A 21,959-nucleotide genomic window follows, 5' to 3' on the forward strand; every position below is an offset into this window, starting at 1 on the left:
ACAATCGTACCGCAGCATTTCATACTGCAGCTTCTGGAACGGGAAGCCCCTCAGTGAGTGTTGTTGTAAACCATGTTGATGTATATTTTTTTAAAAAAATGATATAGTGGCACAGAAATATTTTAATAACTAAACAGAGTGTGTCACAATAGTCCAGTCTTGAAGTGGCCAATGTCTGACCAACTGAGGCCAAGCTATTCCAGCCTACAAATGGATCCAGCAGCACCCCAGGCTGTGTGCCTGCTCCTTCATAGGAAGTGCAATCCCATGTAGGGTAGGCAATTAGCCAATTTCTTGGACATGAGAACCACTCAGCCCCAGAGCCTCTGTCTTGCCAGGCTTCAAGCTCAGTTTATTTTCCCACATTCAGGAGCCGGCATAGCCCCTTCTGATTCAGATATTACAGTGAAATAGAACTGAGTGTCATCAGAATAATGATGGCACCTTGCCCCAAATCACTCAAATGACTACTCTTAATGGCTTCATGTAGATGTTAAATAACTTTGGGGGATAAAATACAGTTGTGCCCTGTGCTACCCCATAGCATATTTGCCAGAGAACAGAGCAGCAGTTTCCCAGAGCTATTCTCCTGACTCAGTGTGGGGAGTACAATGGCAGCTAAAGATGATGTTCCCATCTCCAACCACATTAAAGGATTTGCAGCAATCTTTCTCTTGCTCATTCATGGGTACCTGCCCTAATCTGCAGCATAGGAAGGTTCTTGACCTACTTGCCATTAGCATCAACCCACCCTGAAATATTTTAATACATAACAGCAAGATTACAAAATATTAGTCATATCCACCAATTGAGAAAGGATATAATCAAACTCACTCTGTATTTCTTGAACAATAACCCAATTACTCCGCATTCATGAAGACAGAGAAAACAGACGTTGAATGCTATAGCACTAGATGGAGTGGGTTACAGAAATCATATTTGTTGTAAATAAAGCAAACACAAATGAAGAGAGAAATGGATGAACATCACAAATAGGTTCTGAACAGTTCCGTGTTCCCTACTAAAAGAGCAGTGATTGGGCCCCTGGGAAAACATATAATTCTGCACCCCGTGAAGAACTGATTTTGTAGACAGCTGGCAAGAGTCCCCAGGAATATGCACCATGGGAAACGAGCTAAATACTTTCCTACAGTACACAGAAGAGAAACAGAGGCAAGTAACTAATTCAGATAGTGCCAAATATACAGACAAAAGAATCACTTGTGTGCGTCACTTTTTATACCATTGGAAACTAAATTAAAAAACCCAAAATGCCACATTGATGCATATTCATATTCTAACGGTATTTACAGGTAACTTTACAAATTTTTATACATATTTTCATAATTAATGCCTTCTGGTCAGCTTTTAAGTTAAGGGCATCATGAACCCTCAAAGGATCATAAGGCTGTAGTTGGTGCAACCCCTTGGCTCTTTACCCCAGTGTAGTATAAATTCATATTTGGCTCCTTCTTAGGAGAAAAATGAAAAGACCATGTGTGCAAATTACAGTCATCTGCCCTGAATTTCTGGAGAATGAAACAGTGTTTCCATTCATTTCTCTACCGATCATCAAGAACAACAGTTAATGCATGTATGGAAGGGGGCAACCTGGGCAAAGAAGCCATATGCAAATTAGGTTATAAATGCTTATGCATACTTACTTACTTGGGAGAAAGCACCATTGAACTCAGTGGGGCTTCCATCTGAGTAAGCACACACAGACCTGGGCTCTTACGATATTTAGATAACGATGGTGATCATTACAATCAATGGTAAATAACTGCAGCATAGAATTCCTACATATACAGTAGGTTGATCATGGGATTTGAAGTGTCCTCATTGGCCTGTCATGGTAAGCTTATGGCTCATGGCTTACCATGAACATGCAGATTGCCCCTTTGCAAGTGGGAGCAACAAACCACAATCCTTAACATACAAACATGGTTTCTTTCAAAGAAGCAAGCCACTAACAGGAAGCCAAGAACAAACATTGGCTTCAGAACACTTTCTACTCAGAGAGAAACTGACCACCCCCCCCTGTTTTGGGCTTCCACATGGCCACTATTTTCAGATGGATTCAACCAGCAAATTCAGGTTGGGCAATTATAGCTTATCTGTACATCTTGTGTAACAAATTCACCCCCCCCATTGGACTTTTTGTGATAAGAAAAGTGGCAGAGAAACGCACTGGAAAGTGTGGGATAATACTTTGAGTCAATATCATCTAACCTCCCTGCAAGCAAATCAGAGAGAATGCTCATCAAACAGCGAATGTTGTCAGCACTCCCTGCAAAGAAGTCAGGATGAATGGTCAATAAACAGGTGGTCTGGAAGTGCCTAAGTATAGGGTTGTGGTTTGTTGCTTTTGCTTGTGCTGGGGGTGGAGCAAAGCAGGAGTGATCTCCTTGTTCATGGCAAACTATTAACCGTGGCTTCCCATGGCAAACTGTCCCACTGTAAGTGCAGAGCGCAATGTTGTGTCCCAGTTGTAGCTCCCCACCGCTACTGCTCCACAACCTGGTGCTTTTTGAGGAAAGTGTGTGTGTGTGTCTGTCTGTCTGTCTGACTGACTGTCTCTGTGTGTGAAATAACGACTAGCACATGCAGGTACAGTATGGTCGCATTAGTCCAAAAATACTGGCTGAATTCGGGGGGGGGACTCCCCCCACCTCACACACATTCAATTATTTCATGCCTTAAACATTAGATATCTGTTTTTAAAAAATTATTTAAAAAGAAAAAAGTTACAATTTACAAGTGTCCATAAAAGTGAATAATTAAAAGAAAATTCAAGATAATCTAACAGGAATCCACCTAACAACAATGATAAGAAAAATGAGTCTGTGGCTGATCTATTCAGTCCCACGTTGGCAGAGGAATCCACAGTCCAGGTTAAATGCATGTTGCGTCCCTTCTGTAAGACGGTCTTGCAAGGCTGGTGCTCCCTTTGAACAGGTTGATTCCTCAGCAAAATGTTGCTAAAAGTAATGGACAGCTCCATCAGTGCTCATTACTTATTTCGACCTGAAATGAGAATATACAAGTTACTGAGGGGAGGAGAGAAAGGAGGCTGTTTTCTATATTCCATGAGCTCTGTGATGTTGTCAGTGTGTCAACAAACAATGGCAAACATTTTATTCCGGCTAATCTCCGCAGGATCGTTTTACCACTTACGCTTTTCAAATTCAGATTGTGTTTACATTTCAAGTGTTAAGACTAGGTTATGTTGATGTTAACCATGCTGTTATTGTATTTGAGTACTGTTCTGTGTTTTAATCAATTTCTGAAAGCAGGACAGGGTTTTTTACAATTAAGGGAGCAATTCTATACCCATTTGCCTCGGGAAAAGACCCACTGAACTCAACAGGACTTATTTCTGAGAAGACACATAGCAGTTTCCACTGTTAAGTGAGAGACAAATGTAATAAATGAAATAACAACGTTGAGAGTGCTTTTCTGTTAATATGGGGTATAAATAACCAACCATAGTGTTTGTTTCACCCAAATTAAATGGGTGTATTAAAATGTTCAAGAAAAAGAGGATTTATTAGAACTTCAAATTGCTGCTTTGGGTGCCCTTTCAGATGTAAAACTTTAGTTCTTTTGTTTTGTAAACTTTTAGTTCTTTGGTTAAAATTTTTATTTTGAGTCATTAAAAGTAAAGCTGTTGCTCAGTCAAAGAAGATTTGTTAATTGTATGGGTTGGTTTGATCAATTAGTTGACTGACCACTTAATTAGTTAACACTGAAGAAATGTGCACATAGGTGGCTAAGAGTCTGAGTTATGAATCAGAAAGCCCCAATCTGAATGTCATCACTAAGCAGGCTTCGGCACAGTCATTCGCCCCCAGCCCTCCACCCCCATCTTTAAAATACAAGATACCAATATTAGCTTTCCCTACAGCTGTAAGTATTACAGGTAGATAAGGCATGTGAAATGTTTTGATCACTTGTAAACACCAGTGCTTTTTTCAGGGGGTATTCAAGGGTACACAGTACTGGCACCTCTTTTTGTTGTTGTTAAAAAGTTTGGCCCTTAATGTAACAGTTTCAGGGTGAGTACTGGCACCTATTTTTCCAGAAAAAAATCACTGGGCATTACTATACTGGAAAAGCAGGAGATTTTTAGCTGATATTTTTGAACAGGGGTGGGGAACATTCAGCCCACCAGGTCTCCCCATTTGGCCTTCCAGCCTATATTGGCCAAGCCATAGAAATGATGCAAAAATAGGGCAAACCAAACTTCTGGTTGGCAAAAATGAGAAACTGAGAGAAACCAACAGCGACAGCCCCATTGATCCCTACTGGAGGTACACAGTGGGTAACTCTTGCAGAGAATGCAGAGTTAGATGGTGCATGGCAGTTTTAACACAGCATTCAGCAACAGTCAATGTGATTCAGAAAAAGCTGTGCTTTGGCATGCCAATTGCCTAAGGGACATAAATAATACATAATATTCTGTGGGAGGGTGCAGGAATGGATTCACCTTTTAACATCATGTTTCAGCCTGTCTGTTGCATAACCTTTATTCATTTTTAACTGAATAGTTTATTTGTTCTTAATGGATTGTTATCTGCTCTGAGGCTTTGGGATAGGATGCAGCAGAAACCTAAATGAATAACTCAGCAGCAAGAATGCCGAGAAATAAAATAAAATCTAAAGGCGCACAAGTGCTTTCAGGTTTGAATGAAAGTTAGAAAATGCCGTTCTTTTCCTCCAGCTCTGAGCATGAAAGAGAGTGGAGTTTTTCACAATTTGGATAGTGAAAGGCCCATTAGCTCTGAACGCAGCAGCTTTCCTGGCCCATTTGCAACAGATACTGATACCAATTATCTTATTGTGAATCCAAGTGGGCAGCCTGCCACACCGCCGACAGATCAGAATCGAGAAACTAGGGGATGGCACAGTTCACTGCCTACCCAAATTGTTTTCTGCAGCTTGGCTTTTAATGGAAATTCACCTTGGTCATTGAAATTCTTCACTCTTTAGAGCCTATTTGCAGTCTGTGACTGCATAGGCACACAAGGTCCCTAGGAAAATTTGTTTTCGTATTCTCTCCCCCCAGAGAAAACCAGCAGTGATGAGAACCAGGTCAAGCTATTTGTCCATCAAGCCCCAGTACTACTCCATACCCTCCAACATTTCTCCAATGAAAATAAGGATGTCCTATATAATAATAATAATAATAATAATAATAATAATAATAATAATTCCCCACCTATTTGAAAAGATAGCTTCCAACATATATTAAAACATAATAAAACTTTAAATGTTAAAAAACTTCCCTATACACGGCTGCCTTCAGATGTCTTCTCAAGGTTGTGGAGTTACTTATCTCCTTGGCTCAGGGGTTGCATAACTCCATACCCGCCAACATTTTTCTGATGAAAATAGGGACACGTTAAGAAAAAGTGGGAAATTCTGGAATCAAATCAGAAAGCAGGATGGCTTCTGCAAATCTAGGACTGTCCTTGGAAAATAGGGACACTTGGAGGGTCTTCTATTGTACCCAGCCTGGCACTGGGGTCTCAGGTCGAGATTCAGATAATTTTTAAACATGTTTTAAACTGGATATAAAAAGGTAAAGGGACCCCTGACCATTAGGTCCAGTTGTGGCCAACTCTGGGGTTGCGATGTTCATCTCGCTTTATTGGCCGAGGGGGCCAGCGTACAGCTTCCAGGTCATGTGGCCAGCATGACTAAGCCGCTTCTGGCGAACCAGAGCAGCGCACGGAAACGCTGTTTACCTTCCTGCCAGAGCGGTACCTATTTATCTACTTGCACTGTGTGCTTTCGAACTGCTAGGTTGGCAGGAGCAGGGACTGAGCAATGGGAGCTCACCCCACCGTGGGGATTCATAGAATCATAGAGTTGGAAGAGACCACAAGGGTCATCGAGTCCAACCCCCTGCCAAGCAGGAAACACCATCAGAGCACTCCTGACATATGGTTGTCAAGCCAGATTCGAACCGCAGACCTTCTGATCGGCAAGTCCTAGGCTCTGTGGTTTAACCCACAGCGCCACCTGTGTCCCTTTAAACTGGATATACTAAAGAATAAATGTTGAAGCTACTGTCATTCATTCTTTTAACATCTTTTAACCTGCTCATTATTGCTGAATCAGAGCAAACAACTCTAGATGAGCCCTTACAGATAGAGGGAGATCTTGCTTCTGTCGCTATTGGGAATAACCAGGAGTAAGAAACTCTTGTCAATCTACAGCAAAGCCCCTGAAAATCACCCAAAGATCTTGATCTACCTTCTGCCCAGCCCATGAGACTCATGCCTTCCCTCATACCCACAGAAGGATGCTGCTTTTCGGCCAATGGAAGCTACCAATGTGGACTGCACAGCCTCTTGCATCTGAACCAAGCCAACGAGGATTGATCACTGAAATGGCTGATGCCTGGGGCCAGTGTGTCTTGGGAAGTTCTTACACAAAGCAGGGGGAAAAAACCACTGCTACATAAAACCTATGGAGCATTCATTGGTAGATCGGATAGCAGTCACATAATGTAAAGTGACTCTGCCGGCACATTTTAAATAGTTATTGCACCTTGAGGGAGTTGGAGATAATGTTGGTAATCTCATGCCAAACCTATCTGAGCAGCAGATTAAAATTTCAGTGTAGTTAGGAGGATTAATGTGGTTCTTTTGGCCAATCTCTTAACTTACAAACTTTGCAGGCTTTAACTCAAAATGTTCCAGGGGGTGGGGTTGTTGGTAGAATAAGTGTCAACAGGTTCACCTAGGAAATCAACTGAAAATACAGTGTACCGTATTTTTCGCCCTATAGGACGCACTTTTTCCCCTCCAAAAATGAAGGGGAAATGTGTGTGCGTCCTATGGGGCGAATGCAGGCTTCGCGGACCTCTCCGCAAGCAGCGGGAGCACTCCGGCTGCTTGCGGAGAGCTGCCTGCATGCTGAAGCCTGTGCGCGCTGAGCTCAGCGCGTCCAGGCTTCACGGACCTCTCCGCAAGCAGCGGGAGCGCTCCCGCTGCTTGCGGAGAGCTGCCTGCATGCTGAAGCCTGCGCGCGCTGAGCTCTGCGCGTCCAGGCTTCGCGGACCTCTCCGCAAGCAGCGGGAGCGCTCCTGCTGCTTGCGGAGAGATGCCTGCATGCTGAAGCCTGCGCGCACTGAGCTCTGCGCGTCCAGGCTTCGCGGACCTCTCCGCAAGCAGCGGGAGCGCTCCGGCTGCTTGCGGAGAGCTGCCTGCATGCTGAAGCCTGCGCGCGCTGAGCTCTGCGCGTCCAGGCTTCGCGGACCTCTCCGCAAGCAGCGGGAGCGCTCCTGCTGCTTGCGGAGAGCTGCCTGCATGCTGAAGCCTGCGCGCGCTGAGCTCTGCGCGTCCAGGCTTCGCGGACCTCTCCGCAAGCAGCGGGAGCCAGCGCTGGGCTCCCACGGCTTGCAGAGAGCTGCCTGTTTGGGGGCTGGGGTCGAGGGAAGCTCGAGCTTCCCCAACCCCACGCCTGGGGGGGGGAAATAATTTTTTCCCTTTATTTCCCCCCCAAAAAACTAGGTGCGCCTTATGGGACGGTGCGTCCTATAGGGTGAAAAATACGGTAGTTCAACATGAATTTGTGGAAATCAATTGTGTACACACTGTCTTAAAATTAAAGTAAATGGAAAACAGTGTAAAATAAGAATTAAATAATGGCTTCGTCTGCATACCTATATCTGAAGTATTCAAGATATTCTGTCATTCTCCCCATTCAGCTTTAACATGATATGCAGATATTGTTCTTTTTTTATATAGAGAAGTGAGTTCCATTTTGAGAGATGTTGTGGTGAGGGTGTCCTTACAATTAGCCAGTTGAGGCACCCCCTTTTTTGCCTACTTTACACTGTTCTGTCTGGGAAGCATATCGGCTTGCTAATGTGATTGTTTGCATAAATTATTGTTGGCACAGCTGGTGGGAACAATGTGGGCAGGGAGGGACTACGGAACAGGACACTGAGAATATCTAAATCAAGTACAACTATTATGAGTTACAGCCATCAAAGCAAGCTTTAAAAAAAGACAGGTTTTTGTTTGTTTTTTACATTTAACGAGTTAATGTATAGACAACATAAATCTTAATAAACTATCCAGTGAAAATGGCATCATTTATTCCAAATATGGCATGGTAAAACCTACTTTATCTATCTTGTGCTAGGTTGATCTCTATAGGTGAAAGCTGATACGGGTCCTCAATATGATAAAAAAAAGCTTTGAAAGTCACAAATTCTGGGGATATAATCAGACGAAGACACAATCTCCTCTTCTATATAGTCTATAGAAGTTCAAACAGCCTATGCATTGAGAAATAGTTTAGCGGGACCTGTACCTTCTTACTACAAAAAGAGCCCTGTGTGGAGCCCAGCTATTAAGCAATGTCTTGCAGAGTTGAAGAGAGGAGTTTTGCAGGAGAAACTAGTTGTTTTAGCTGCTACTGGCTGCAAAATACGATTTATTTTCCAAGGGCAGCTGCTTTGTAGCTCTGCAGGAATCATAATAGCCGATATCTAAGTCACCTTAAATAATGAAGGTAACGCTGGAAGGAGCTGGTGCCAGAAGGAAGCAATAAAACAATGTAGGAATAAACAGCAGTTGGCAACGAGTCTAAGATTGGCCTTTTGCTTCTTCCCCCTTGGTGCCATCAGCAAGCTAATGCTCTGAACCAGCAACTTTTTGTGCAGGAGAAAAGAAGACCACAAGAGTGGGTGGTACAACCTGCAGTTTTCTGCTATTTCCTAGCCCTCTTGAAAATATCTGTATGGTTGATAGCTAGGGCTAAAGGTCTCCTTTTATTTGCTGAAAAAAATATAGATGAGTATTACAGATACAGATGAGTAGTGCAATGGGTCAACTGGCTTGGGAGAGTTAGAGGAGGATGACTGTGTCAGGCAGACCCCACTATTAAATGTGGGAAGAGGGAGGGACACCTGGCTTTGAAGCAGCTGTTCGCTATGAAGCTATTTTATTTGTATCTGTTTTATTTGCTGTGGCCTGTATTGTATTAACTGGGTTTAGCTAGCCAGGTTTACAATAGAGAGATGTGACACAAGTCATTCAACAAAACAACATGTTCTTCATAAGGCAACAAAATGTTCTCAGCTCGCTTGTTTACAGAAGACAGAGCTTCAGGCTGCTCTTAATTTTGGCTCTTAGTCCTAAAACCATAGTACATTGTCAACGACAGAGGACAGCCTATCCCTCGCACACACCAATTATCAGCTCCCAGAACCTCCCTCTTTCAGTATTTTGGCTGCCCTTTCATCTCCAACACAGTTGTCCTCTGTATTGTAAGTCATCCTCCTCATCACTTGCCTCTTCGGTGGTCTCTGCAGCTTATAAAGAGGAAGTAGCTTTCCTGCTTGCTCTGTGCCTCTGTTTTCTGAACCCCACTCCTCAAAGGTCCACCTGGGCTTCATTCCGCCAGCTGGGAGCCAAGCTGTCTCATTGTCTTTCCCAGACTAACCACAGATCATCCTCATCCTCATGAAACAACAAAGAGTTGTCTACTCAAAGGTAGGCCCAAATGAATTTGATAGGATTTGTTCATGGTGAGAATATAGGATAACAACCATGCTAATAGAGCAACTACTACTTCTTTGGATAAACTTAGCCTGTGATAAGGTACCATGCATGCATGAACACCGAACTGAATCGTCATAGTTGCTGTGGGTTGGATTATCTGAGGTATAGAATAGGATAGCACTATACTGAAAACTGAACTAGTTGAAGGCAGAAACAGTCTAATGATTAAAAGAAAATTACTTTTTTGTGTTTGTCCAACAGATAGCTATCCTTTCTGAAGAAACTGTTTGCTGTTCTAAATTCACAGGCTTTTCAGAAAATGCACCCACTGAGTGTTTCCATGCATCGAATTTTTTTAAAAAAGAATGTTTAAAAGTCTTTTAAATTTCGCTCACCCTCCCCCTTTTTTTTGAAACACGCACACACTTTCCCAGCAAGAACTGTACTGTATTGTGTTCTCAGTGGAATATAATAGTGCCTTTTCTCACTTCCAGTGGCATTTAGGCTGAGATTTGAGACAGCACAAGGGCCTGTTGCCTTTAAAAGTCCTTAGGCCCCAAAGACACCACATCAAGCTATCAAATCTGACGAAGAATCGTCCTGGGTGGCTGTGCAGTAAGTTCAAATAACCAGCTGCTTCTCTATCTCTATCTTTCCATGTCCACATCTAGATATCTATATAAAAGATGCTCAGATATAATCATGACAAGTTGTCAGCCCAATTCTGCATGAATCAGCAGCCCACTATTGCCACCCCAGACAAATATTCAGGTACCTTCTTTCATTCCCTCCCTCAGGGCTCAAATAAAAGCTGATATTCTCTGTCGCAGTTCTGTGTCCTAAACAGCAAAAGGCCCAAGAGAAAAGCCAAGTACTGCATGCTAATATGCTGAGAATGGCAAACTAATTCACTCTTAACAAAACAAAACAGACATATAAAATATCAGGGAGGAAATTTATCTAAACTGAATCCCAAGATCATTCACTGGTATATAATTAAGTTAATTTATGGTCAGGGCACGTCAGGTGTAGGGCCTGATTAATTTACTCTATCATCTATTCTACTCCACACACAGCCTCATAATATGTAATTACCTCTCCACCAAGGATGCTGTAATAAAAGCAATGCTGCTGCTAAGGAACGACTCTTGTGTGGTGGGAAAAAAAGAGGCAAAGCCTCAAAATGATGCTTGACATGAAGAAATTTATTAAACAATACAATCTATCCAACCCTAAGTGACATAGAAGAAAATGATATATACTAGAACACAATGGACTTACTGCATCCTTTAATAAACTAATCCCCCCTGAGCATCATTTTGAAGTGATGCCTATATTTTAATTTTGTCTTCATCCTTGCTCCTGCCCCTTCCCTTTCTTTCTCCAAGATGGTGGGAAACTACTTGACTCTGGCCAATTAGATCGTTTTTATGTATTGGAATTTTACAGATGCACAGCTAAGTCGGTTGAAGCAAAAAGCAGCAGAGGGGTTTGTGACAACTTGTTAACCTTAAAGGCGCCACAATATTATTTGGCGAAACAGTATGTTATGCTTAAGGCGCAGCATGCAGCTCCATCTCCTGATTTTATTTAATTAATTGGGGGTGTGATTATTATCCATAGAGCAGCACACATGTTGGTTTATCCTTTCCTATCCAGCTGTAATTGGAATGAAAATCACCCCCTTTGCTGTGCAGCTAGGAAGCTCAGGAAAAGATGGCTTCTAAGTCAAAATATTCCCTCTGCAGAGTTCCATTCAGGTGATATTCCTGCAGTCTAAGGTGGCAACAGAAGTGACCAGGGTCAATTCACTTCCCCCTGCAACCTCCCGTGACACTTTCCCATTGTTCTGGAGGGACAGGGACCCTCTTGAATAGTGTGTGAGGTGACAATGAGGACTGAGAGGAAATCAGCAAAGTCAACTCTCCCCATCAGTGGGATCTCTCTGCTGGACCAAATGTCTCCTTTTGCTGGCTTGAAAGGAGCGTTGCCAAGGCAAGGTCTGGATTAAGCTGAATATAAATCATCCTTACATTAGGGCACTAATCAATTATCCCCAACTGAATGGGAATTGCAACCTGAGATGCACTCTTGAGCAGTGTCTTGAGAACTATGTAGTCATGAACACACACTGATGTGAATAAACATTTTTCAACTGTACGCGCTGCATAGTTTTCTAGATATTGTTCACCAGAAACCTTTTGCTCTTATGAATAAGTCAGTCAACTGAAATATATACTAAACTTAAGTTTTGAAGCTAATTCATATATTGTTTAAGGCAACTTACTATGGCTGCTCCCCGAAAATAAGTGGAAGGAAATATTGTAATGCCCTCCAGGCCCCCACAAGAAATGTCGCACATGTCAGAAAAGCACTACTTTTAGTTTTGTTTTGAATCAGGTTCACAAAAGCCAGTTATTTGTGACCATACCTGCCTTCCACTGTACCTATCAGATTTGTCCAGTTTATGGAACACCCACATAATATGAGGTGAGTGGGAAAATTGGGACATGTTCTGCTCCCTAGGAATATGGACTTAAAAAGTAGTATCTCAGACACGGAATATGAAGGTTACAGCTGGCGTGGAAGTGCCCAATGTCTGTTAGTGTAGAAGCTCTTTTCAAAATACTACTATGCTGTTTACTTCAAAATCCAACCAAGTCTAGCAACGCTGTTAATGAAAACAACAGGTTTGATCTAGATTAGGTTAGTCTCACTGAAATCAACAAGATAAGTTAATCATCATAAACTTAAGTCCTGTTGCTTTCACTGGGGCTAAAGTGTGCCTAACTTAGTCTGGATCCAACTTGTTCTTGTTAATGTGAATATATTCATGAAAATGCTTTTTTTAATTAAAAGTTATTGAGAGGAAGGGTGCATAATACCTAGCTGTATAAATATTGAATGGAACAACTAAAAACAAACCTCACTTTATTTAGAATGTTAACAACAGATGGCTGGTATTCATGTGTAAATTCTGCATTATATTTCATTTAGTGCAGTCAAATATTACAGCTTGAGAGGAAGGGCAATAATGTATTATGTGTTAATTAATACTATAACAGCTGGCTATTTCTCTATGGGTGTCAGAAGATTCTGCTATTATGCAACATTCTCCTTCGAGAATTGGCAAAAAATGATATGGGGGCTCCTAGAATATATTAACTTTAAATAATAGCTTGATATAAATTACACTGTGTAACGAATTTAGGAACTGTGACTTCTATTCCTGGACATTAGAAGAATCTTTTTGATTTCAACTGCTTTTAGGGGCTTAAAAGGTACCTTTACATTGAGGAGCCAATTATGTTTGCAGATTATTTTGTCCATGCCTTTGAACTCAAACGCAACAACAACGCCATATGTACCTCAGGATGCACATATGAAAATGCAGTTAACTTTTATTGAAACAATGGGACATTAAAATGTATCAGTGGCCCCAAGTAAAGAACATGTAAACTTTTTTCTCCAGTTGCCTATGACATGTATATGTAAAGCTAATCATATTCCATTCTCCCATTCCATTCCAGACTGCTCTCAGCCTACCATTTGGCAAGATAATAAGTTTCTGAGTTTGTTTTCTGTCTGCTCTGAGTGTAATTTTAATTCTATATATAGCACAGGTTAAGATTAATACAGATACAAATGAAAGGCTGACAAATTAAAGGAAGTAATTAATATAAACAGACTTTGTTGTTAGTGGGAGAATACAAGTGTGTTGCTGAAATGCTTATTTAACATGTCCCCCACCCATTATAATCCGTTTGAGCTACAATAATCTTTATACTGGACTGATGCATCCTTCCAAATATATGAGCCAAATATCAGATCCTATGGGAACTGGATCTGATGGAAGAGTCACTAAAAGGGCAAGAATCTGCATTTCTTCTCTTTTCTAACCAAACACATTATCCCTTTCTCTTTCTCATGAACATGTGCACACATATATTTCTGAGGATAGTGGGAAGTGAGAGGAAATATATGCTCTCCAAAGTTTTACTCCACCTTCCCCTCAACCTACATGTGCCACCCCTGGTAGCACACCACCCCAGTTACTCCATGGAGCTTGTTGGCGCGACTACTAAGAAACCACTCAAGCCATGGCATGTCATCAAATAGTGTGTCTGGCAAACAGAATGCTTGACAAACCCTTAGCCCTCTCACATTGGGCATTAGCACATTTAACAAAGAGGAGCTTGGACAGGAAAGGGGAGCAATTTCCAGCAGGGAAAATAGTGTGGAGAAAGGATTAAGCTCCATACCCCTGAGTCATGGTCCTGCCCAGGATCTACCTCTTCTCCGATGGCTGCTTTTTCAAAGTATGTGCAGGGAGACAAACTACACAAAACACTGGAGAGCCAAGAGATCTATACATTTAAGCAAGCAACAGCTGTAGGAAAGACATACAGTACTTCAGCTCAGAACCATAGTGCTGAGAGGCAAGGAATTAATATTTTTGTCCAGTGTTATTTTGCCAAGTGAAACGAGGAGCCTACTATTGCTCCATTGAGGAAAATGGATGTGTACACAGTTCTACAATATTTCAGAGAGCCATTTTTCTGAGTGTTACTTACTACTTGGGATTCATTCATGGGAAATGAACCTGGGACTGCATACATATGTTGTGACCACTGAATTACAAGCCATTTGAAATAAATAATGAAAGGTGTCCCCATATGAGACAAAAACTAGAAGAGCAATCACTTTAAACAACATTCTTTTATTGCCCTTTGGAATGCATTCATTGGCTGATCCTCAGCCATATCCCTTTAAGCCCTGCACAGCAATGAAAGAGGTGGCTGTTATTAATTTTTAAGCCTTCCTGCCAGGTTTCAGACCAATAACTTCCGTGAACTGAATAAGGCAAGGATATTTCATTAAGGAAAGTCTTAAAGGCCAGTGCCCATGGGGCCCCTTCTTCACTAGACATTTAAAGTATCATCACACATCATGGCTTCCCCCGAAGAATCATGGCAGATGTAGTTTGTTAAGGGTACTGAGAGATGGTAGGAGACCCTCATTCCCCTCACAGAGCTACCATTTGCAGAGTGGAATTATGGTGCTGGAGGAGACTCTTGAGAGTCCCATGGACTGCAAGAAGATCAAACCTATCCATTCTGAAGGAAATCAGCCCTGAGTGCTCACTGGAAGGACAGATCGTGAAGCTGAGGCTCCAATACTTTGGCCGCCTCATGAGAAGAGAAAACTCCCTGGAAAAGACCCTGATGTTGGGAAAGATTGAGGGCACAAGGAGAAGGGGACGACAGAGGACAAGATGGTCGGACAGTGTTCTCAAAGCTACCAACATGAGTTTGAACAAACTGTGGGCGGCAGTGTAAGGCAGGAGTGCCTGGTGTGCTCTGGTCCATGGGGTCATGAAGAGTCGGACATGACTAAATGACTAAACAACAACAACAAATAAAAATCAACCCCTCTTCCCTGGGATCTCTGGAAACTGGAGCTCTGCCAGGGCACCCTTTACAAACCACAATCCTCAGGATCCTTTGGGGCAAGTCATGACTGTTTCAAGTGCTATAATTGTGTTTTCAACATTTAGCGAAAATGGGGTCTTGGCTGACAATGCTGGAATTAAGTTGTAAAACTATACAATTTTGATGGTTTCCAAAGCTGTGTATCTCTTATATTTAGAGTAAAATCCAGCTGTTATAGATCCTTATGCAGCACAGAGACAAAAGACAGACTACGAGCCAAAAATCATCCATTCCCAAGGATCATGCTGACCCAGAAGACAGTCAGAACAGTGATAAACGTGGTAAGGATGTCAGAGCATTCATTTCAAAGAATTGGTACAGTCATGAGGAAATTGGATCTTTAGGGATGCTAGAATTGTTTTCCATTCCTTCATATTATGCTCACTGTGGAATCATCTGTCATACGCTCCAACTTTTCAGGAACGAGAAAAATGTGCCTCAAAAACTGCAGGTCAAAGTGGGAAGGAAGATAGAGGGGGATAAGTGGATGGCTGGGAGGTGGGGATTCAGACATCCATATAAACACGTAGAAAGGACACATAATGGTAATTGCAGGGTCACATTGGCTAGTTCTTGCCTGCCCCCTGCAATGCACAGTGCAGCCACATATCCTGACATCTGTGCAATCACCAAGAGTCAAGAGCTTCTATGCACCGGATGCTGGCTGAATGTGTAGGCAGTGGGGCTGCGGCCACATAGTGGTGGGGTGGAGCTGGTGCATGAAAGCCCCTCACATATTCTTTCAATGTGTGGGGTGCTCTCTGGATCCCGCACACGCCAGAATCATATTGCATTACAAGAAATTGCCACTGCAATGGAAAACATAGCTTTCCCAATATCACTGATAAACACCGTTAACCAAGTTGGCATGCCAAGTATCAATGAAACTGTAGGCACATTTCAGGAAAACGTTGGTTGTGTAAGCCTTTGCAAAGCACATGCACACTTCCTGCAGAAAAAGGACTGATTTAGGACAAAGCTACCGGTGATCAATGAAAGGATGCCTTTTGCAAATTTAAGCCACCAGTTCTGAGCAGTTGGCTGTAGCGTAATACTAAATCTCACCCCAGCATTGTGGCTCCAGTGATGGGTAGGTGTGTATTCAGTACTTACAGCTGTCCTCTTCCTCCATGAAAATGCTGATCACGTAACAGGCATAAACAAAGCCAATCAACTGTGGGAAAACAAAAGGAGAAAACCCATTAGTTGTAACTTATGCAGCAGTGCTAAGGCTGCAGTACAATATCATTTACTTTCATTTTCTTAATTTATTATTATTATTTACTTTTAAAAAATGCATTGCTAGAACAGTCCCGAATTCAAACATGCAGGCACTTTCAAGAACAACACCAGTTTTTAAAAATAAATGTTTTGGCCTGAGAATGCCGCACACACTAAAAGCCCATTGAAATTAGTGGCATTTAAGAGCATTGGTGATTAAGCCTCATTTGTTTTCATGGGATGCAGGCACAGTGAATTCTCAAGTTTGCCAGCACTGTTTTTGACTGGTGTTTGATTTGGAATCTAGGGCAAAACTTTCTGTGAACTATAACTTTTCTTTTTCTAGTCCTCATGGCTGCGGTGGGTGGGTGGATTCAAACATCTGCAGCCAGTATCTTCAGAAAGGAATGGAAAGCAAAACCAACTTGAGAGGTACTTGACCTCAATAAGTGTTTAGCATTGTTTCAAAACTGTCTGCTACATGCAGGTATTATATAACAGATTTCAAACACTCATTGTTTCAGGCATTTAACTTAGTTGCAAATGCCATGTTCTGATGTGATTCATAAGCTCCGGAAAATTCTTACTGATGGATTTTGGAAACTATCTCAAATACTTTCAGAATCCTAAGGGATGAACCAGACACATTGTGACAATATTTTGAATAAGGCGGTATTCTAAAAACTCACTTAACCTTATACCACTGTCATATGTGCTTCAGGACAAGAGCTTAGGGAATCTAGTTGTTTGTCTTCCAACAATGACAAAATGTTTCCTTAGCTGCAGCCAAGAAAAGAAGCCTTGTCTCTGGGCAAACAATACTTGTTAGAAGAGAGTGCCCCAGATATGTGATAAAAAAATCCAAAGGCAGAACAGCTCTCAGAGTGTTCTCACGGAGTGCTAATCTTGGGTTGTAGGAGACTAATAGCGAAATCCTAACAATTTCTAATCAGAAGGAAGTCCTACTGAATTCAGTGGGGCTTATACCTAGGCATGTAAGGGTGGGGATTGTAGCCTAAGTCATATTCAGGGAGGGCCCACTGAAACCAATGGACTTAAGTGTGAATTTAAATTCATTGACCTCAATGGATCTACTCAAGAGTTTGACTTGTTTTTATTTATAATATTTCAAAAATCTCTATGTAGTGTACGGTCTAAAAAGCAAACAAACAATAAATCATTTAAACAAGAACAAAACTACAACCTATAACAAAAAGTAAAAGAAAAACAGTAGTAGTAGTAGTAGCAAAAATTGTATACTGCTCTATACTCACAGATTTCAGGGCACTACACAGGATAAAATCATATGCAGGCAAATATAACAGACAATCTGAGGATTCAAACATATTATACAAATCTCTTTCTACATAGCAATGCCAAGATTTGTCCGAACAAATATATTTTCCCTAAAATAATACTGTTCTCAGCTTGAAGGACAATGAGTCAGTTCAAGAAAGCATTAAGCACTTAGTGCCCTGAGTAATTTCATATACTCTGGGCAGGGGACATGAAGGTTTGGTATGCTTTATGCTACTAAATAATTACTTAGACCTGTTTGATAAAGGGATCATTGAACTGTGTTTTCTCTTTGCATGTTGATCTTGGCCTACAAAAATTCCTAAACAAAAGTGATTCAACATTTGTAGTTGTAGCTGTCAGTTGCAGATGTTATTGACGTGACATGGAACATCGACCTTGCAAAAGTTCTATACTTAGATTTCATCTTCTGAATTGGCCATTTAAGTGCTGTCCTTTCCCTACTTCCACCATGGACTCCAATTCCCAACTTACCAGAAATGGAGAGAGAGAGAAACCCTGAACACTTTCCTTATAAACAGAGTTTATGTCCACTAATACTTAGTTGAAGAAATCAGACACACCAGTAATTAGATGGGTGACTGATATTTGAGCAAGTTGTGCACACTGAATGACTTCCCTACCCAATGGCAAATGTTAAATCCTGCAAATGTAGATATTAAAGGGGGTGGGGTGGGGGAGTCCACAGCTTGAATGTTATTAGAAGGAAATTCATTAAGATATTCCCTTTTGCTTTATTAATGGCAATAAAATATTTATTCCTACAAATTACTTTTGGTATCTTGATTAACCCAACTGATGCTTGATTAATACGGCTGCACTCACAAAAGCCCATCTAACTGTTAGGTTAATCACCAATTTGCAGTGGGCCAATTGGTGTGCACTGCTTGGTTTATCGATGTGTTAATGAAAATAGCCTTCCTTGGCAATTTGCCCAGCCTCAATTGGAAGAATGTAACTTGTATTCACTGATAACAAAAGAGAATGTGATGCACCCAATTATTCACAGATAAGTTTGAGATCATCTTGGGGTGGAATAAAGTTTAACTGCAGTGACTAAAATCGTAAAGTTTTAAGAAATGTGATTGAGTCTTAACCATTAAAAATAGGCTCCCGCCTCTTCCTGAACATTATCTTCTATTCCACCCACTCCTGATGATAGACCCCAAATATCCCCAAACCCACCATTTGCTTGATTTAGAACTATGGTGAATTAACACAAACAATATCTTGTAGCTCAGAGATATCCATTTCTTGGGGGTAGCCCTTCAGACGCTATTGAACGGCAACTCTCATCAGCCCTAGGCAGCACAGACAACAGTATGGGATGGTAAAAGTTGTAGTCCAACATTGGGAGGGAACCATATTGGCTACCCCTCGACACCATTTACCCACATAAAATGCTCATTGTTTCCTATCGTGGGCCACAATCTCTATGACACACTCTTGCAGCACCACATCTAAGAAGAAGCAGACACATACTCTGTGCTCCTCTAATTCTGTTTCTGGAAGCTGATCCTCCCCCCCTCCTCCACACATGCACACACACTTGCCTCTTCCAGGTGAATGACTCCTAATTCAGTCTCCTCTCACATGAAGTTTATTGGGATGTATAGGGCAAAGCTCAATCCTCTTGAGAAAATCTCTCTCTCTCTCAAAGTACCCATATAAATGTGTTCATTAGTGCTGGTGTTTCTTCATTCTGCAGCTCAGAAGCACTCACCAGACTTCAGTAAGATCCTGGATTTTATATATCACACTGTAAAATAATTTGATGCAGAACTTACGCAGCTGAGAACTGCCTTACATGATACTTTTTGAAGGCACAGAGATGGACAGAGATGTTTTAAGGTGCAAAGGGACTTTGGAAAGGAGAGCATGTGTGCTTTTTTTCTCTACTTAGGCACCAAGGCTGCATTCCAAAGGTGGGTGGGCAAAATCTAAATGTGATTTAAGCATCTCACCCTACACCCTGCAGGGCTAAAATTGACAGGGCAGCAGTGAGGGCAGAGGAACTCTCTATGGTCCTCCATCAACTTCTGGGTTATTCTTTTTAAAAATGTATCGGTATACATTCCACTAGAGGCAATGAGAAGGAGAAATCTGGACATTCCTGAGTGTGTCTAAATTTCTTCCCAATGTGGGAGTTGATCAAGGTACTGGGATGACTGTGGATCCAAGCAGGTTCTTGGTCCTCTGCTAGCATGCCCCTGATAAGCCATCTTTGTGGCCCAACTGATGTTAGAGTCCCAGTGTTGGCTGGGACAGGGAATCAGGATTCAGGATCAGCAGAGAGGGGTGGATGATGGAACCAACACTCAACTTTCCTTGACAGTACTGGAGTTCTGTCCTTGATGCTGGAGAGGGAATCCAATCTGTCGGATGTTCCTTGGGATGCCCTATCGTGGACCACAGGACTGCAGTTGAAGTGCTCTGTGAACAGTTTTCAGATTACTCCCCCTCCAAATGTCAGAGGTGGATTTAGGACAGTGCAACCAGTTCTGCTGCACTGGACACCAAAACTAGGGGCACTGCAGGGCGTCACAACTATGACGTAGTGAATTGAGCAGAATGGAAGGCGAGAGGCTGGGGTGTGTGTACTAAATGTTGACCTTACATAGGGACCCACTGAAATTTGAAAGACCAAAGTCTTCCCCTGAAAATGTACACCTTTTCTAGAATATAAACAGATCGGCCATTCTACCCATCAAGGGTGACAACTTGAAAAAAAATGGGGGAGACAAGTAAGCTCCACCCCACATAATCAATCCCATGATGCAGCACACAAAAACCATTTGAATGCCAATGCCCATCAACTTGGGGGGAGGCTGACCCCCTCAAATATTTTATTGGGGCCCCTGAAGGGCCCTCGGCCCCTAGGAGTTGGTTCCTATGGTCCCCATGCTCTTTCTGCAGAAATTTTTAAGCATGGGATTTCACACATCTTTAAAATATGAATACTTTTGTAGTGGCATCTTGCTTGAGGTGTGATGTGCTAACATTTGCAAACTATGTTAAGTTCCACCACCTATTTTGCACTGTTTAATAAGAGTAAAATGTTAACTCTACATGTGCTTCCAAGCAATACTTATCATTTTCTGAAATCTATAACCAGGCCTTTAGTATCAATCAACATTACCAGGGCAGCTTACAACAACACAGGGAAGGGGAGGGCTGTAACCTCTGAGGGTTTTGTTTCTTTCTTTCTTTGTTTTTTACAATCAAGCAGTGTACAAATTTTGTTAAACAAATTAATTAATAAATATTGATAATAAAAATACAGTGGGTTAGATCTAGAGAAAAGTGCATAGCTAGGAGCTGGTAGAAGATGACTTACCTCCCCCTCCTCTCCTAATAACCATCAATACAGCCTCTCTGGGGGCTCAGAGACCTTTGCTGAATGAGGGAGATGCCCTATAATTGGGTATAAGCAACATCTGCAACAGTCTCTCTCCAAATAATTTTATTATATCTTTTGAAACACAATAATAACTATTCAGAATCCTGCAGATCCTGTGTGAGTTTCTAATTTTTCTATATATATATTTAATGTTGAGCACTGTTCAGAATTCTGCTGTACATACCAGTGGAGAAGCACCAATAATGTAGTACTGATTAACATAATTTTGGAACATGGTATATTTTTTACATATTATGTAGAAGATCTTTTTATGATCATTCCTAATATCTGTCTTTCTTCTGTAGCACATTGTCCTCTGAACTTATCATTTAGTTAGTGCCTGAAAGTATGCTAAGCTAAAAGACTCAAGTTAGAAAGAACTTAAAGGTTTCTAACAAGATAACTGGAATTTGAGATTAGAAGACGGTGAGCCATATTTCATGGTCTAGTTGATACAACCCATCATTGCCTCCAGCTCTTTAACAGACACATTGATTCTTAATACGATGGGTTTGCTACTCTGTCTAGGGATGTCATGTTGACCCAATTAACTTAATGAACTTTCTCTAGTGGGGGAGGCAGATAGCTGCCTCTTACTGGTAAAAAAAGGCAGGGTGTGAATGCTCTGAGTTTATGCTATAATTTCCTAGCTTATACTTTCATGTTTGCCATATTTAGATGGAATAGAAGCCAAAGAATGAGTCCAAAATCTTTACACAAACCCTAAACAACTGCAAAGTTTCTAGGCCCTCTGTGCCTCCTTAACATTTGCTGCAGTAGCAACTGATGCCACAGCTGGTGGAAGTCTCTCTCTAGGCATATTTTAAAGGTACAATAGTATTACATGGCTCCAGAATCAAGATTAGCAACCCCGTATTCCCTTGGCTGACTGACAGACAGCTGACTCACGCACACCAAATGAGTTTTATTATATTCACTCTTTTACAATATATCCTTCATCTTGCTTATTGCCTCATTGCCTGATCTCATATGCTGACCAAAGCC

General features: G+C 41.6%; 1 protein-coding gene across 2 annotated transcripts in view; it reads right to left on the bottom strand.

Annotated features, from left to right (window-relative positions):
• Positions 1–107: 107 nt before the first annotated feature.
• The window catches only part of NKAIN3 (sodium/potassium transporting ATPase interacting 3), a 193,994-nt gene continuing 172,142 nt past the window's right edge, over positions 108–21,959 (bottom strand). Inside the window, exons 5-6 of one of the 2 annotated variants that reach the window (XM_083451448.1) lie at positions 16,130–16,190; positions 108–3,027 (exon numbers count right to left, since the gene is read on the bottom strand). In XM_083451448.1, the coding sequence (XP_083307574.1) occupies positions 3,014–3,027; positions 16,130–16,190 (75 nt within the window). In that variant the 3' untranslated portion in view covers positions 108–3,013. Of the gene's footprint in view, positions 3,028–16,081; positions 16,191–21,959 lie in introns of both variants that reach the window. The other variant, XM_083451449.1, reaches the window with a different exon arrangement.

The sequence above is a fragment of the Podarcis tiliguerta genome, assembly GCF_965153285.1.
Source record: "Podarcis tiliguerta genome assembly, chromosome: 7".
NCBI classification, from domain to species: domain Eukaryota; kingdom Metazoa; phylum Chordata; class Lepidosauria; order Squamata; family Lacertidae; genus Podarcis; species Podarcis tiliguerta.